The sequence below is a fragment of the Pyrus communis genome, chromosome 10, assembly GCF_963583255.1.
Source record: "Pyrus communis chromosome 10, drPyrComm1.1, whole genome shotgun sequence".
NCBI classification, from domain to species: Eukaryota; Viridiplantae; Streptophyta; class Magnoliopsida; order Rosales; family Rosaceae; genus Pyrus; species Pyrus communis.
The window spans coordinates 16,645,689-16,664,704 of NC_084812.1; the positions used below are offsets into that span (position 1 = coordinate 16,645,689).

The window sequence follows — 19,016 nt, forward strand, 5'->3', positions numbered from 1 at the left end:
AGAATACTAAATGGGGGGTTGTTTTGACAAATTTAAGATTTAAACAAACAAACTTGTAGAAACAAACTAAAGGGTACGAAATTAGGTGAATTAAGGGGGTAAAAAGGCTAGCTAGAGGGTCTTTCTCCACACATGATACATATGCATACAAATCGATTTCCAATTATTATTCCTATAAACCATAAATGACAATGCCCAAAGTTAACCATGAACTACACAAATTAACCATCATATTTTCCTAAATTCATTGAATTGGACTCAGTGACGCAACCAAATTATTCTTATCAACTTCCCTACATGAACTGCATAATAGTGATACATATCAAAGATCATTAAGTTCTATGAAAATCATAAGCATTGACATGGAATTCGTAACTATTAACTGTATCATACTCCTGCCAGGAATTTACTTAATGCGATTGTGACTAGCAACCTCCACTACTTGTAAATATAAGTTCATAACTATTAGGTGAAACTCCCTTATATTTTAGCATCAAATTCGTGCATGCAAACTAAGTGGGCCCTGTTAATCAACACATAAGAATAAGTTATCAATCAAACAATTTAGTAAATTGCATTCATGATTTATGACACAATAACTGGATGTAATCAATTCATATCACATATATGTTCATAGCTTTGAATTCACCTCTAGCTAAAACGAAATTAGTTCCTCATGCTTGCAATTAAACAAAGACAATTAAAATTAAACATTGAAAACAAAAGATAGAATACACCTAGAAACGCTCTAACAATCCAAAGGTCTTGAATGGCAGGCACGGCTTCAAGCTTCTTCTTCTCCTTCCTTGCAAAGATATGGCACAAGTGTGTTTTTCTAATTTTAGGCTCTTGTGCTCTCCATTTATGTGGTAGATGTGTGGTGTATTTATAGGGCTAGGGGGTACAACAAAGGCTGTCAAGGAGAAGGATTACACGGCACAAACCAAGAAAGAAAAGGACTAGGGTGCTGCGACAGATTCCTAGGGGAAAAGGGTTAGCTTGTGTGGCACAGATCTAGGGCATAGGATAGGGCTTCTAGAACCAGATATTTAGGTGATTTAATGTGAAGTTGATTCCCCCTTGTAGCTGGAATTAAGTTAGGATAAGATTATGATAGAATTAAGATAAGATAAGAAAAGGTTTTGGATAATGTTCCTTCTCTTTAGATGATTCCTTATCTTCTATGTCTTGAATTAATATCTTCAACTATTTAGCACATTCCTAGCCTCTTTTGATCCTTAAAAACGTCCATCCACCTCGCTCTATGCATGTAATATCCATTCCAAACTCAAAACTGCTCTAAAATACTCCAAATTGCCTTTTCTTGCCAATTTTGCCATTTGGACCTACAAACACATGAAAATAGCTTAAAACACTCTAATAAATATAAACTAATTGAGTAAATGTAAGGAAATAGGCTAACAAAGTTGTATAAATATGCTCCTATCATCATACTCATGCTTGAGTTAACATAACACATACTAACCTTAGCGGATTGTCAATGCCCAATTGGCAATCCTATGGCTAGGAACGTTTTAGGAATGAACATAAGAGAAAGGTCTCGTTAATCTAACTTACTTAGATCACTTCTCTCTTAGATTAAATACATTCCTTGGATTCCCTTATTGCTTAAACACACAATATAATAAATAGTGATTAACAATGAGCTTTGCCCTTTATTAAACATATAATAGTTTAACAAAATAAGTATTTCAAAAGCTATTACATCAAATGAGTGACTTTGTGGCATACTTCCAACAAAATCTTATCCTACCTTACTGTACTTTGCTTATGCTCTGACATCACGTGTGAAATGGGTTCATTCCCGGTCACAAGCGCACTTTTACGTTTAGGCACTTTTAGGTTTAAATTTACTCACATTTCCACATCACTACACTTTATGGCTTCGTCACCTTCCTAGTGCTAGCTAGTGCAACTCGATTCGGAGTCTAGGTGGACGTTCCGAGTCAGGGTGTGCCAGTTTGGTATCAGAGCATAAGTTTGGGCAGCATTTCGTTCATCACACGCGTGATGTAGGCATTCTCGGTTCTTGAGCCTAATTTTCAAATCTTGCCACCTCCTCAAGCACAAAAAATGCATTAGCTTTTCCTCAGTTTTGGGCAGTTAGACGACTTATCAATATTTTAGAAGCTCATTTTGGTGAACGCCTTTAGACTTAAAGCGAAGAAACTCTTTGCCAAGGAAAAATGTAGATTTGAGGCAATGTGTTGGTAATTGGGTACCATCGTAGATTTATCAATCATTCCACTACTACTATCTAATCATCATTATCAATCATTTTGAGTCAGGAAATAAAAAATAGTTTTGATTCCTTGGCAGTACTTGTTAGTATACTACCTATTAGAATTCCTTTGAAGTTTTACTTTTCGTCGAAATTCCCAAAAATGTCTCGAGTGACAATGTGGTGCTAAAGTGGTAGCACTCGATGGAAGAATATCTGGGGGGATAGCCACTTTGGTCCCTGACAATACTATTTTTTCAAGCGTAGTGATAATTCCGGACCCTCTGGAGGAAGATCAATTTTCGTTTAAGTCCATTCTATGTAAGTTGTTAGCAATTCCTTCTTCCGGCCTTAGGACTTTTCAACTAACACTAGCTCCCATAATTTTGATGTTGTGCTCATCATTTCGATGAGTATGGGCATGAGAGTACGAGTTGTTATACCTACGGTTAGCAAGGATACTAGAGGCAATAACCTATTTTCCCTAGAATCAATGAAACCACCTTTTAGGACCAATTTCTTACCAATTATTTGAAACCATCCACCCAGGTGGGCTCTAGCTTGTAATTAGCCTCCAGTGGCATGACGGATAATTTGTGAAAAACAAGTTCATTTGAGCAACATCTATGCATGCAATTAACAATTAAAAGGCGAAATCATGATTGTATGCACTCAAAAGAAAAACTTTACCCATGAAATTCAAGGCCTAGTAGTTGTGGTGAACCAAGACTGAACTCAAGAACAAAGTGAGTTGAGAAATATTATACCATTGTTGGAGGAAGATGGTTGAATGGATTCTCCAAGTTCCCAAGAAAGGGAACCTCTAAGTTTCCACACCAAGGAGGGACTTAAAGAAGAGATGAGTAACCTTAAAGGAGGATTGTTACTAGTAAATCCCTTCCAAGGGGGCCAGCCTCCTAGAGAGAAAATGAGAGCTTTTGTTCTCTCCATATAGTCACTTCACTTAAGTGACAAAAAGAACCAAAACGCTTTCATTCATGATATGGCTGGCCTTCTAAAGGCTTTGGGCTATTTGGGCCCTTTTGAGTCTTTAGTCATTAAGTTGTTATACAACTTAAGTTAATGGGCTTGATGGTTCTAAGCCCAATGGGCCTTGAGGTCCAATAATTACTCAAAAGATAAAACAAACTTATTCGTTTGATTAATTAACATATTAATTAATCCTAGCCATAAATAATTAAACCATTTAATTATCCTTACTCATCTTCGTTGTTTCTTCAATCTCTACCTTACACGGTGTATGGAATGTCAATTCCTAATTTGGCAATCCTATGACTAGGAACATTTAGGATATGTATAAGAAAGAGAAAGGTCTCATGAATCTAATTTCTTTAGATCACATTCTCCCAATTACTTAATCCTTGGACGTATCGGTTAAGCATATAACATTTATATGAGACAGCTTTAAACAATAATCTTTGCCCTTTATACTAAACTAGATTAGTTTAACATATGAAATGTCTGTAAAGTATCATCATATGATTGGCTTTAAGGCACATTTCCAACATGGCACTGCTAACTAACGATATCGTTTGATATCCAGAAGATGTCAACTAGTATTATAGCTATATGATTTTTGATACCGGAGATATACTGGTATCTGGGATTAATACATTTGTGCCAGAATGCCGGTTCACAATTTCAGGGTAGTGAACAATATCAAAATATCATATATGCGTTAATTAGTGACGCGACTGATAAACTAATTAACAATGACTACCTAAGCCAAAGGAATTAAAATTGTGGGAATTTAGAAGCAAGCCTTGTAGTAGGACAATAAACTCATAGTTGTGTTAACCATATTACCCATTTAGGTAACACGAATATTCTCGTCCAATCATTCTTGTGGTCACATCCACAGATAAATATTAGACTTGAAGCATGAGACAAATTCCTGCTGGAAGATCGAATTGAGTATCAAAAAAGTTGTGAAGACCTTTTAGGACATGTCGTAGAGAATGAAAGTAGTGTTGTACATTTCGATGATGCCTATCCTTGGTGTCATTTCTCAAAATTTACTTGGGATACCATTGAAGCGGGAAGTCTTGTACACCATCGATCCATTTTCTAATATTACACCAATTCTCCTTACATCTTTTGAGCAACTCATACAACATTGAGAAAACTTAGTTACAAGAGTTTACATCTTTTGCTCTTTATTCTTCAAAGTGTTTGTGTTTGTTGGTGTTGTGATTGTACTGGAAATTTTTGAAGTTTCAAGTTGCCTTCGTACCCTCGGTTGAGGAGGAATCAAGTCATGATGTAGTTCAAGGAATAATAGATTGTGACGATTTTGATGGTTAATTTTATTTATTTTTTATTTATTTTTTGTTTTGTTTTATTTTGCCGTACACAGTTTATGCTAATGCGGGCCAAGAGCATTGGGTGTCGCCATTTATGCTCGTGCAAACAAGAAGCATTATGCCGTGTGTAGTTTAGGCTCGTACAAGCGAGGGGCATTGTGTCGTGTGTAGTTTAGGCTCATGCAAGCGAGGAGCATTGTGTTTTCCCTTAGGGGTAGTAGCACTTCAAGAATCTGCCGTTGATGGGGCCGATCTTCAAGCCATCTTTTTCCATGATTAAGTAAGCGTCGTTGGTGTAGACCTCTTGTATTACGTAAGGTCCATCCTACTTTGATGTGAACTTGCTTTTTGTCTTGTGAGTTGTGATAATAGGCCTTCGTAATGCTAAGACAAGATCTCCAGCTTGGAAAGACCTTGGGCGGACCTTTTTGTTGAACATATTGGATAGCTGTGCTTGGTAGCATTCCAAGTGTTGTTGAGCCTCGATCCTCTTTTTGTCGAGTGCTTCCAACTCTTGAAGTCGTAGCTTTGCATTTTCCTTTTCAATCAAGCTTTCTTGTATAGCCATCCTTAGTGAGGGGATTTGATTTTCGAGTGGCAGAACAGCTTCCACACCATATACGAGAGAATAAGGCATTGCTTGGGAAGGAGTCCTATGTCTTGTCCTATATGGCCAAAGTGCTTCACTTATTCTTTCATACCAATTTCGCTTTGTTCGGCCGATTACCTTCTTCAAGAGGTTGCACATCGTTTAGTTGAATGCTTCTATGAGACCGTTGGTTAGAGCATGATACATAAAAGACTTGTGTTGCATGAACTTGTATTCTCACAGAGATCGTCCACGAGTCGGTTAGAGAACTATTTTTCGTTGTTGAAGATAATGTAGGGAGGCACACCATTATCGTTAGATGATATACTCTTTGATGAAACGGACTACGGTTTCCTTTTTGGATTCCTTTAAGGGTACAGCTTCAACCCACTTAAAGAAGTAGTCTATTGAGGCTAGGATGTAGGCCTCTCCGGCAAATGATTTTGTTGCAATTGGTTCCACGACGTCCAATCGCTATACATTAAATGGCCATGAAGCAACCGTAGGGTGTAATGACTTAAGCAGTTGATGTATAAAGTTGGTGTGGAATTGGCAGGCTTGGCACCTTTTGGCGTGTTCCAGGTAATCGTTCACCATACTTGGCAAGTAGTAGCCTATCCTTTCGAGATGGAAATGCAACTTTGGTCCAAACTGCTGCGATTTGCATACGCTTGAGTGTGCTTCTTCCATGGCTTGATTAGCTTCTTCCTCACCTAGGCATCTTAGAAGTACTCCTTTAAAAGAGTGTCGATAAAGTATTCCTTTGTAGTAGAGGAATCGGGGGGTGCTTGTCGACGTAATTCAGATCGGTGTCTAGGATCGTTTGGAAGCTTCCCATGCTCCAAGTAATAGATCAAGGGCTGTCTCCACTCTTTAGTGTGATAGGAGCATATTTATACGACTTTGTTAGCTTATTTCCTTTGCATTTAGTGAGTTAGTTTCTATTTATTATAGTGATTTAAGCTATTTTCATATGTTTGTAGGTCCAATTGGCTAAAATGGCAAGAAAATGCAATTTGGAGCATTTTGGAGCAATTTTGGGCTTGGAATGGATAACACATGCATGAAGCAAGGTGGATGGACGAAATTGAAGTTCAAGAAGGGCTAGGAATATGCTAAAGAGTTGAAGAAATTAATTCAAGACTTGGGAGACAAGGAATCAGCAAGAAAGAAAGAAACATGAGTCAAACTTCCTTATTTTGACTTAGTCAATCCTAATCCTTCACTACCTAGGTTCCAGCTACAAGAAGGATCCCTAATTATTTTAGGACACTTAAATAATGATTCTAGAAGACCTAGTCCTATTTCTCATTCCTTGCCGCACCACTTTTCCCTTTCCCTTGCCGTGCAAGGCACCACCTTTTCCCTTTTCTTTTCCTTGCCACACCCTTGTTACCCTATTCTCTCTTGGATTCTGATTTAATTACCCTTTTTCCTTGAGGATTTGGGGTCCAAATCTTTCCCAAAACATTTAATTAATGCCATGTTTTTCTCCCTAAAATATATACAATCTGCCGCACAAAAGGGATCCCAGACCATTCATTCATCCATCCATCACCATAATTCACACAACCTATCCCTAATACACAATAACCCAATTTCAGCCACAACCACCCTTGTGCCGTAATTTTGCAAGGAAGAAGAGGATAGCTTGGAGCCGTGCCTGCCATTCCAAGACTTATTGGATTGTTGGAGCGCTTTTAGGTGTATTCAATCTTTCATTTTCAATGTTTATTTAAGTTTTCTTTCTTTAATTGTGAACATGAGGAGTTAAACTCATTTGAGCTAGAGGAGAATTCAAAGTCATGAACATATTTGCAATATGAGTTGATTACTTCCAGTTGTGATTTCATAATCGTGAATGCAATTTACTTAACTGTTTGATTGATAACTTATTCTTATGTGTTGATTAAGAAGGCCCGCTTAGTTTACATGCATGAATTTGATGCTAGAATATAAGGGAGTTTCAACTAATCGTTATGAACTTATATTCATAAGTAGTGGAGGTTGCTAGTCACAATCGTGTTATGTAAAATTCCTGGCAGGAGTATCATGTTGTTCATAGTTACGAATGCCTTGTCAATGCTTATGATTTTCACAAAGCTTAATGATTTTTTTATTGTATCTTTATTATGCTATTCATGTAGGGAACTATTGAAGAATAATTTGGTTGTCGATGCGTTGTCCATCTAATTCAATGACTTAAGGAAAATCTGAGGGTTAATTAGTGTTGTTCATGGTTAATCTGGGGTGTTAATGTTCATGGTTTATTGGAAAAGCATCTGGAAATCGATTTGTACGCATATGGGTCATGTGTGTAGAAGGACCCTCTAGCTAGCCATTCACCCATCAAAACACCCAATTCGTCCAAAGTTGTTTAGAGTTTTTAAATCTGTTTGCTTTTACTTTAAATTCGTCAAAACCAATCCCCCCTTTATGTCGTATCCCGGCCCGGGACAGATCACTTCCCGGGCCCGCTCCACCACCGTAGCACGATATTGTCCGCTTTGGGCTTACCATTCCCTCACGGTTTTGTTTTTGGAAACTCACAAGCAACTTCCCAGTGGGTCACCCATTTTAGGATTGCTCTAGCCCCTTTCTCGCTTAACTTCGGAGTTCCTACGGAACCCGAAGCCAGTGAGCTCCCAAAAGGCCTCGTGCTAGGTAGGGGTGGGAATATACATATAAGGATCACTCACTTGGGCGATGTGGGATGTCACAATCCACCCTCCTTAGGAGCCCGACGTCCTCGTCGGCACACGCGCGGCCAGGGTTAGGCTCTAATACCAATTGTCGCATCCCGGCCCGGGACGGATCACTTCCCGGGCTCGCTCCACCACCGTAGCACGATATTGTCCACTTTGGGCTTACCATTCCCTCACGGTTTTGTTTTTGGAAACTCACGAGCAACTTCCCAGTGGGTCACCCATCTTGGGATTGCTCTAGCCCCTTTCTTGCTTAACTTCGGAGTTCCCACAGAACCCGAAGCCAGTGGGCTCCCAAAAGGCCTCGTGCTAGGTAGGGATGGGAATATACATATAAGGATCACTCCCCTGGGCGATGTGGGATGTCACACTTTAATATTTCGTGTTTTACTTAGTTAAAACCTATTTTAATTTGTTTCCTTTAGTGTTTTGAGTCAAAGTTAAGTTAGAATTCATCCAAAATTATTCTTAATTTTTGTTTTGAGTCAATTTGCTTGTTTTGTGCTGTTTTAAGTCATTCTAGTTTGTTTTGAGTTATTAGAGTCTAGTTTTCTGTTTTTGAGTCTAGTTTAGTGTAATTGAGTCTAATTTGAGTAGATTAGCAATCCCACATAATCCCCGGCCTAGAACGATCCCTACTTATCCATACTACAATTGTCAAAAAGAGGGCATAATTTGTGTGCTATTAAATATCACATCATAGTGTCGACTGGAGGTACTGAGATGATGTTTTTATTATCCAATAACATTTCAGTGAGGGGTGGGATCATCCATCTTTGGCAAACTGGTACGTCTGAAGCTTTGTCCTCTCCTAGCGCCATACCTAAGGCTAAGTTAGCGAGAGCGTCTGCCATTTGATTTTCTTTTCTTGGGACATGTTCGAACGTCACGGCCTAGAACTTTCAGAGTAGTTGAGTTATTGATAGGAGCATATTTAGGCAACTTAGTTTTTTTTCTTACATTTATGTTGTTAGTTCATAGTTATTTTAGTATTTTGAGCTATTTTCATGTGTTTGTGGGTCTAAATGGTTAAAGTGGCAAGAAAGTGCAATTTGGAGCATTTTGGAGCAGTTTTGGGCTTGGAATAGCACATGCTTAGAGCAAGGTGGTGAAGGGAAATCTTTGAGATTCATGTGGGATTTCTATTGACTAGCATGCATATACAATTCAAAATTTATATACGAAAGCAACGGAAGCATGTCATACATTTTATCAAAGCTATAGTCATGCAAATCCCCTTCAAGATGCATAGGTTTATATATGATGCATCAAATATTATTTATTGAAGAACAAAGTTTAGGAGTAGTTTTATACCTCTTGATCTAGATCTTAGACCAAGGATTGACCACCTCCAAGCTCTTTGCTCCTTGAACTCCTTGAGCCTAGCCTCCCTCCTTGCCTCCTCCACTTTGTTGAGAATGAGTGCTCCTAGGTCCTCTTCAAGTTTCCAAAATTGAAAACCTCTAAAGATCCTCACCCACTAGTGTAGTGAGAAGGATGAAGGAATAACCAAAGGGGTGATGAAAAATGATTAGCTAATTTTTCCCCATGGTGGCCGGCCCTTTGTTGTTAGAGAGAGTTTGATATTCCCTTCTCTTTTGTGTTTTGAATAATCTAAAAACACACTCCCCCATCTTTCATTATTATGTTCCTTTTATTACATAAAGAAACAAGCCAACAATTGACCTTCTCTCCTCTCTTTGGCCGGCCATGTGTGTTTGGTTTGGGCTTTGGGCTTTTAATTATTTCAAGTCATCCAATGCTTGAATAAAAGCCCAATGGGTTTTGGCCCAATGGGCCTAATTAAACCCGAACGTTTCTTTAAGCCCAAAACGATCTTTATCGCTTTTATGATTTCTTTAGACTTTCTAAATTAATCAAAACACTTAATTAATCCAATTAATTATTTCCATCATCCATTAGTTACTCACTACAAGAGTGTATTGGTGAACAATCTTTTAGGTTCTAATTAGCAAGGCAGTGAGGTGATTGGCACCAATCCAATTGATTATATTTAATCCATACACTTAGTGAATTAAAACTTACTTTTAATTCACCTTCTTCTTTGATGACTACATTTAATCATCTAGAAGAACTCACAAGCCATGAGTGACATCTAAACATATATCATGGCTACCCAAGCTAATGTAGAAGTTTATTCGGAGAACCTATTCAGTTGGAATTACAATGTAATTCGATCCTTCTCTAAAACAATACTCTCAATCACATCACTAGGGTATGGATTTATAATGTCAAACCCCTAATGTGATTATTCCTTCTTTATACGATTCAATTGAGACGTATAGGAACGCTTTCCTTTATTACGCTCGATACTTCGGCCGAAGATTCCCGAATCATATCTAAGAGTATTCATCCTTTCTTATCGAGGATTAGAGATTCCTTGTTGCGCATTCACTTGCCTTCATGGCTAAGTGGCTTAACCCTAACGATGCCTTGGACACTCGCGTATGGAATGACTTTAACATAATCAAAGATTAAGTACTTAACCACAAGACAACGACGATGCCTCAGGTCAAAGGATTACTTACATTATTCCAACCATTAGAGTTACTTGCTTGACATGTGAGTAGACCTCCATGCAAGTACTCTTGTTTGATTGTGTTCAGTGAACTCATTCCCTTAATGAGCACCTACATGCTTGTCTTAGTGTCGCTACACGAATGGGATGAGACTTTCCATCCTTCCAGTTGAAGCAGACATAGTATGTACCGGTCTATGGATTGTCAGTATCCCTCCGACAATCCTTATGACCAAGAACCTTTTTGGACATGATGGTTATGAGAAGAAGGTCTCTGTAATCTAACATCATTAGGTTACTTCTTCCATCGATCCATTGTCCATGGATTCACTATTTAGGACATATTTTGTTTATTGAGATAGTCCTAATTAGTATCTTTGCCTTCCGATGTATAAGAGATATATATACATCAATTCATTGTCCTGAAAGGTTTCTTCCAAAGATTGACTTTCAGGGCATATTTCCAACAATCTCCCACTTGCACTAAAGTCAATCACTAGTGTATCTTATACATGCTAGTTGAGTGAGCTTATGCTCGTAGGTTAACTTGGTTATGTATTAATCACCTTTTAATTTAAAAGGGATTTACTTATCAAATGTTTCTAAAACATTTTGATGATGTCTCTTTCTTGTGTTCGAATACTTTGATGAGACCTTGATTCCATGGCTTGAGCTATCGCCCCATTATGTCGTAGTATCCTACTAACGACCTTATGGTTTGGATTCAATCATTGGTTCTAAAAGAACCCCTTCCTTTCAAAACACCTTTTGAAGCAGTTTCTAAAACAATATATCGACATATATTTTGTTTGTATACTTTATACAAACTTTGCTCCAACCTTGAGACCATTGTAGTACGATACTAACAATACATTCATATGATTAGTACTTCATCCATTATGAAGTTCCATTTGTTAAAATGGGTTATTTTCACTTTGGTTCGTAACCTAAGTGAATGCACGCTTCCAAAGTCCCACTCTGATGTTCCTTTCTTAAAGGCAATAATACTCTATCAGTTGCTTTGGTTCTGATCCTGGGATATAGTAATATCTTAAAGTGATAACCCATGGTTTTTCACTTTTGGATATCTACTCACAAGTCCATACATGTGTCCCTTTTTGTGATTTTATGACACATTCATTATAGGGGTTATGAAAGTGATTTTCTATCATATATTAAATCTTCAACATTTGAGATTTAATTTCCCCATATAACTTCCTTGAGATAGCCTTTGTTATATCAATAAGTCCAATTCAAGTCTATACTTAAAATTAACCGTGTCATGTCTTGTCATTTTTCGAGTAACATCTAGGTTTGATCAAGTCTATCAAATAGACTTCATTCATATCTTGTTGCTCAAATTATGACATCACTCCCATTGGGCTTGTTGTAACTTAGCATTCATTCAAAACTTAACACTTAAATTTTTCTTGATTTGAATGCATATTGCTCCCACTAACTTGTTTTGGATCTATTGACAATCATTGAGATCCATTAGCTTATTAATGACGTCTCAACAATTTTGAGACTATCAACAATACTAGCTAACACAAGTTATTTAAATGAATCATTTAAATGGTGTCATACACCATTCTTCAAGTTTTAGTCATACTAAGACTTTAATGTAGTCATATAAGAATTATCCAAGTCTTTAGAGAAAGCAAGGCTTCTACTAAGGATATAGAAACTCAACCATTCCTTCTAGGTGGTTGATATAATTCTTTATCAAAAAACTACATGGAGCGTTATAGTTACATAAGGTGACGAATTCGGATTGTCTTGTTGTTAAACTATATGTTGTGACTCATTTTGAAACTATTCCCTTTTGTTTCATCAACTTGTCCATATGCTTTGTAATTTAGCTTGTTCTCATAAAAGAGAATGATGGACAACTCCCAACATATAACCATTTTATGCTAGGTTGACGAAACCTACATTCAAAGACTATTCTTTAGAATGTTACACAACATAGAATATTAATGTTTTGTAGAGCTTGAGTCTTTTAACAATTAAAATTATAAACTCTCAATAATAGTCAAGTACTATTATTATTTAGACAACTATAAACCAATCATATTCAAGTTTATATCCAATTTCTCACCTCCCACTATTTCTCATGACTTTAATGAGAAATCATTTCATACATTCAAAAATTGTATAAACGTGGAGTATACGGGTTGAGGACATTGTGTAGTAGCTTTAAAACCTTTCAAGCTCATTTGTTTCACTCTTCACTAAGTTGATGTCTTGTTATTAAGTGACTAAAACCTTTAAACATTTTATTGATTTAGACACTTAAATTTTTGGTTTAAACACACTTGACATTTTAAAACAATTTTAAGAATGTCCAATTAATTGTTCAAAACTACTAATTGAATCAAGAGTGATCTTGATTATTGTGGTTTAAGTGATAACCATATAAGAAACGTTTTTCTTATTTCTAATATCATTATTATCATGTATCTCATCTAGGATACAACAAGACAATCTTCAATTCATAACATTACTTTAAGGAAATATTTTAGAAGGCATTCGTCACATTACATTAATATGATAACACAAACATTCACAATGTTTAACTTAAAAGGAATTATCTCTAAACATTTAGAGACTTATTTAAGTACCTTCAAACATTTAGGCATTAATAGTGGTCTTCCATCATATGAAGCCACATAATAAGTTCTTAACACAATAAGAAAGTTTAAAGACAATCTTTAAATGCCTAAACAAACTTCCCAAGTAGTAAGCAAAAACATGGTGACCGAACCCTTCTCCACTCTTTTATTTGCTTGTTCCTCTTCTACTTAGCTCCTCCACCTATATACAATTATATAAGTGATTAGCACTTTATATCAAATATAAATATTTAGAAGATCTAACAATTAGAATTGAAGATAAGAACATAAACCATACCTTGTGGCTTGTCCTTAAGAGTTGCAAGGTATAACCTGCAATTCCTCTTCCAATGTCCCTCCTTTCCACAATGGTGGCAAGCCCCCTTGGGCTCCATTGCCTTCTTTTTCTTCACTCCCCCTTTCGGCTTAAGAGTGGGTGACTTCTTCTCCTTCCCTTTGCCTTTGCGTTGCGGCTTAGACTTGGAAGAGGATGGCTTGTTGTAGGCTACTGCAGAAGTCCCTACAACGTTCTCTTTCATCATAGTTTTCTCAGCAGTTACTAACATGTTTAGTAACTCAGAGAGAGTATGATCCATCTTATTCATGTTGTAGTTCATTACGAACTGCGAAAATGAATCAGGAAGAGAAGCCAATATAAAGTCCTGGGCCAATTCCCCGTCAAGTGGAGTACCTAGGTTCTCCAGTTGTTCTATGAATCCTATCATCTTCAGTACATGTTGATGCACTGGAGCCCCTTTGACCATCTTGGTCTTCACAAGTTCACAAACAGTGTTAAAGCGACGGTTGCGCGTCCCTTCACCATATAACTCCGTAAGATGGAGTATTATGGAAAATGCACTGTCCATGCCCTCGTGCTGTCTCTGTAGCTCCTCATTCATGGAAGCCAACAGATAGCACTTGGCTTGTGTATCATCCTCAACATGCTTGTCATACTTAGCACGTTCATCCTCTGTGGCCTCAGGGCCAAGAGGTATGTCAGGAAGAGGCTTATCAAGTACGTAAATAATCTTCTCCAATGTTAGGAGAATCTTGACATTACGATACCATGATGGGAAATTGTGCCCCTCTAGGCAATGTTTGTCGAGTATTTTCGCGAATGTGCTTCCAACCATATCTAAATACATAAACAATAATATAAATTAGTTTGATTGTTGATTAAGTCACACGATTCGGGTCTTTGAACCGAATGACACCACCCACCATTTTTGGCAAATTCCATATCCCTCAAATAGAATCCGAGAGTTATGTTGAACTCTTAGCGGGGTATGGGAGACTCACCATTACCAAGCCCACCTCAGAATTATATCATGTTGGTTAGCAAAAATAATGATGAGAGAATAACACTTTATTCATTTACAACTCTTGTAATTACCCATCTAGTTTGGCCTCTAGAGAATGAATGCCTCAGAATTATATCATGTTGGCACCATTGCACTTAGTTAAGTTATTCCCACCATGCTTAGTTTATGTAGAGGTTCAAGCACAACCTCAGAATTATATCATGTTGGTCATACTCGTTGTCTACACTCACCTCATCATATGTTTATGGACTCCTCCTGGATGTAAGCCCATACTTTGTACTTCCCCATTATAGGGTGAAGCCGGTGCATGAGTCACAAACGATTGGAGCCCACCACGGTGGAAGGCCTACGAAGAAATGTTCAAAATATCTCTCGTTTATCAACTTAATATTCTTTGTTGGTTGAGGGATTTTAAGGTCTCATCAATTTTATTTATTTAAACATATTCAAATAAATTGTCCTATTACAACTACTAGTCCAAAGTTAATGAAATTAGTAGCATATGATATCCCCACTATTCGTTTTCATAAAACAAATCAATATCAAAACATTTTTCAAAATATTGGAGATATATATAACTACTAATTGAAATCATTATAGTTTAGTAGCGTATGATACTCCCACTATTTGTTTTGAGAAAAACAAATCAATATCAAAAACGAATTTTTCAAATATTGGAAGTAACTACTACTACTACGATTTTTGCAATCCTTTGAAATTGGACTTTATAGTTATCTTAGGCTCTTGGATGACCATGGACTTATTGGGTTATTGCAACAACGAGCCAACATTGTTGAATAAGATCTCGGGGAGGTTGTGTCATTTTAATTACGTGCTTTTCAATTCAATTAAAACATTTTTGATTGAGCCATTAGAAATGAAAGACAATGATTCATTGCTAATTAGGGCGTTGGACCCATTTAATCTTTTTATCTCATGTCAAAACCCTCTTTTAAATATGTCTCCTTACCAATAGTTAAAGAAACTCTAGTCTAGTACTAGAGGGAATCAACTAACTAAAAGAGATTAAGAAGTAATAAGAATTACAAACCGATTTGTACAAATTCCTACAAATTACACATACTAAGAGGGAGAGATAGATTAATGTCGAAACGTGACAAGGTCCAATTGAAACAGTAATTAAAACACATTCCCAAGGTTCAAACAATTTGATTTTAGCGCCTTATCTCATAGCTCAATTATCGTTTAAGGCATAAGTCCATAGTCACCCATTTTCTAACTACTTAATCATATTAAATAATCAAATGGAATGCAACATATAAACAATTAGATTTAGTGCATATGGGCATAATTCAATGATGAGTTTAAACATTAAACAAAATTAAAATCAAACATTTCAATTTTTAAATAGTAGGGGTCTAAATGCAAATATGAAAAAGTTAGGGGTCAAACCATAAATACTAAAAGTAATACCAAACTTTTCATGATTACAAAAGGACCCTCAAGTGGGAAAACCACTTGAGTTGGCCGGCCAAATGAAGGGGGAAATGGGTAGGTCTCACCCACCTTGCATTATTTCAACATAAAGAAGAAAAAGAATTCAAATTATGCTTGCACTTGATTTTGCTTTAAGAAAATTAGGGAAAAAGTTTTAAAATATCCTAAAGAAGTCTAGGATTGAAAAAACCTTTTGTAATAAATATTGATGATAAGAATATCATCCAAATCCATAAAACAATTTATGAACTTAAATAAAACTATTTTCAAAAAACAAAACCATGAACACCAAGAACATAATCAAGAACTTCAAGAACACATTTTTCTAGCTTCAAAGTGTGTGTATGAGGTTCAAAACAAAACACAAACACATAGCCAAAAAATCCCCTTTTTGCCGTGCCCTCCCTATGATTCAAAACCCCAAAAAATTGTTCTAAACTCACTCTTCATTCATGCATCCAAAACACCTTTTGCATACATATCTTTTCAACTATTGATTCACAATTTTTTAACATTTGAAAAACAAAAGATAAACATACTTTGAATGAAGAACTAATATGTCAAACATAAAATTAATACCCATATGCATAAAATCCAAAAGGACACATCAAATATAAACCTTTGGCTCATAATACCACTTGAAGGGAAATCTTTGAGATTCATGTGGGATTTCTATTGACTAGCATGCATATACAATTCAAAATTTATATACGAAAGCAACGGAAGCATGTCATACATTTTATCAAAGCTATAGTCATGCAAATCCCCTTCAAGATGCATAGGTTTATATATGATGCATCAAATATTATTTATTGAAGAACAAAGTTTAGGAGTAGTTTTATACCTCTTGATCTAGATCTTAGACCAAGGATTGACCACCTCCAAGCTCTTTGCTCCTTGAACTCCTTGAGCCTAGCCTCCCTCCTTGCCTCCTCCACTTTGTTGAGAATGAGTGCTCCTAGGTCCTCTTCAAGTTTCCAAAATTGAAAACCTCTAAAGATCCTCACCCACTAGTGTAGTGAGAAGGATGAAGGAATAACCAAAGGGGTGATGAAAAATGATTAGCTAATTTTTCCCCATGGTGGCCGGCCCTTTGTTGTTAGAGAGAGTTTGATATTCCCTTCTCTTTTGTGTTTTGAATAATCTAAAAACACACTCCCCCATCTTTCATTATTATGTTCCTTTTATTACATAAAGAAACAAGCCAACAATTGACCTTCTCTCCTCTCTTTGGCCGGCCATGTGTGTTTGGTTTGGGCTTTGGGCTTTTAATTATTTCAAGTCATCCAATGCTTGAATAAAAGCCCAATGGGTTTTGGCCCAATGGGCCTAATTAAACCCGAACGTTTCTTTAAGCCCAAAACGATCTTTATCGCTTTTATGATTTCTTTAGACTTTCTAAATTAATCAAAACACTTAATTAATCCAATTAATTATTTCCATCATCCATTAGTTACTCACTACAAGAGTGTATTGGTGAACAATCTTTTAGGTTCTAATTAGCAAGGCAGTGAGGTGATTGGCACCAATCCAATTGATTATATTTAATCCATACACTTAGTGAATTAAAACTTACTTTTAATTCACCTTCTTCTTTGATGACTACATTTAATCATCTAGAAGAACTCACAAGCCATGAGTGACATCTAAACATATATCATGGCTACCCAAGCTAATGTAGAAGTTTATTCGGAGAACCTATTCAGTTGGAATTACAATGTAATTCGATCCTTCTCTAAAACAATACTCTCAATCACATCACTAGGGTATGGATTTATAATGTCAAACCCCTAATGTGATTATTCCTTCTTTATACGATTCAATTGAGACGTATAGGAACGCTTTCCTTTATTACGCTCGATACTTCGGCCGAAGATTCCCGAATCATATCTAAGAGTATTCATCCTTTCTTATCGAGGATTAGAGATTCCTTGTTGCGCATTCACTTGCCTTCATGGCTAAGTGGCTTAACCCTAACGATGCCTTGGACACTCGCGTATGGAATGACTTTAACATAATCAAAGATTAAGTACTTAACCACAAGACAACGACGATGCCTCAGGTCAAAGGATTACTTACATTATTCCAACCATTAGAGTTACTTGCTTGACATGTGAGTAGACCTCCATGCAAGTACTCTTGTTTGATTGTGTTCAGTGAACTCATTCCCTTAATGAGCACCTACATGCTTGTCTTAGTGTCGCTACACGAATGGGATGAGACTTTCCATCCTTCCAATTGAAGCAGACATAGTATGTACCGGTCTATGGATTGTCAGTATCCCTCCGACAATCCTTATGACCAAGAACCTTTTTGGACATGATGGTTATGAGAAGAAGGTCTCTGTAATCTAACATCATTAGGTTACTTCTTCCATCGATCCATTGTCCATGGATTCACTATTTAGGACATATTTTGTTTATTGAGATAGTCCTAATTAGTATCTTTGCCTTCCGATGTATAAGAGATATATATACATCAATTCATTGTCCTGAAAGGTTTCTTCCAAAGATTGACTTTCAGGGCATATTTCCAACAGGTGGATGGACGAAATTAAAGACCAAAGGAAGCTAGGAATCTGCTTAAGAGATGGAAGAAATTAATTCAAGATTTGGAAGTAAAGGAATAAGCCATAAAGAAGGAAACATGAGTCAAACTTCCTTATTTTGACTTTGCTTCCCTAATCTTTTCCTACATAAGTTCTGGCTACCAAAGAAGGTCCCGAATTAATTTAGGACACTTAAATATAAATTCTAGAAGCCTTAATTCCAGCCAAAGGGGGATGCCGCACCACTTAACCCTTCATTCCTTCCTTGCCATGCAAGGGAAACACTATTCCCTTTCCTATTCTCCTTGCCGCAAATCCTATCCCTTTTCCCTTGGGATTCTGACTTTAATTCTCCTTTTCCTTGGGGATTTGGGGTCCAATTCTTTCCTAAAACATTTAATTAAAGTCAAGATCCTTTTCCTAAAATATTAACATCCTGCCGCACCTATAGTCGCATCCTTCCATTAAAACATCACCATTACACACTTCCACACCCCATCATCCATCATACTTCCCTTCCATTCATCAATCCGTCACCATAACACACCATAACCCAATTTCACAGCCTTACACCCTTGTGTCGCAGCCTAGCAAGGAAGAAGGGAAGGAGAGGCAGCCTTGGACGTTTTTGGCTATTCAAGTTGGATTGTTGGAATGTTTTTAGGTGTAATCTA

General features: G+C 36.8%; 1 protein-coding gene across 1 annotated transcript; it reads right to left on the reverse strand.

Moving 5' to 3' along the window:
- Positions 1-13,199: 13,199 nt before the first annotated feature.
- LOC137747935 (uncharacterized) lies at positions 13,200-14,147 on the reverse strand. The gene is made up of 2 exons (XM_068488059.1): positions 13,313-14,147; positions 13,200-13,216 (listed from the first exon to the last, which is right to left on the reverse strand). Exons 1-2 carry the CDS (start codon positions 14,145-14,147, stop codon positions 13,200-13,202), a joined length of 852 nt encoding a protein of 283 aa, XP_068344160.1.
- Positions 14,148-19,016: the final 4,869 nt, after the last annotated feature.

Bases quoted from the DNA above. Each gene is read 5' to 3' on its own strand.
- LOC137747935 (XM_068488059.1), bottom strand. From the start codon at position 14,147: ATGGTTGGAAGCACATTCGCGAAAATACTCGACAAACATTGCCTAGAG.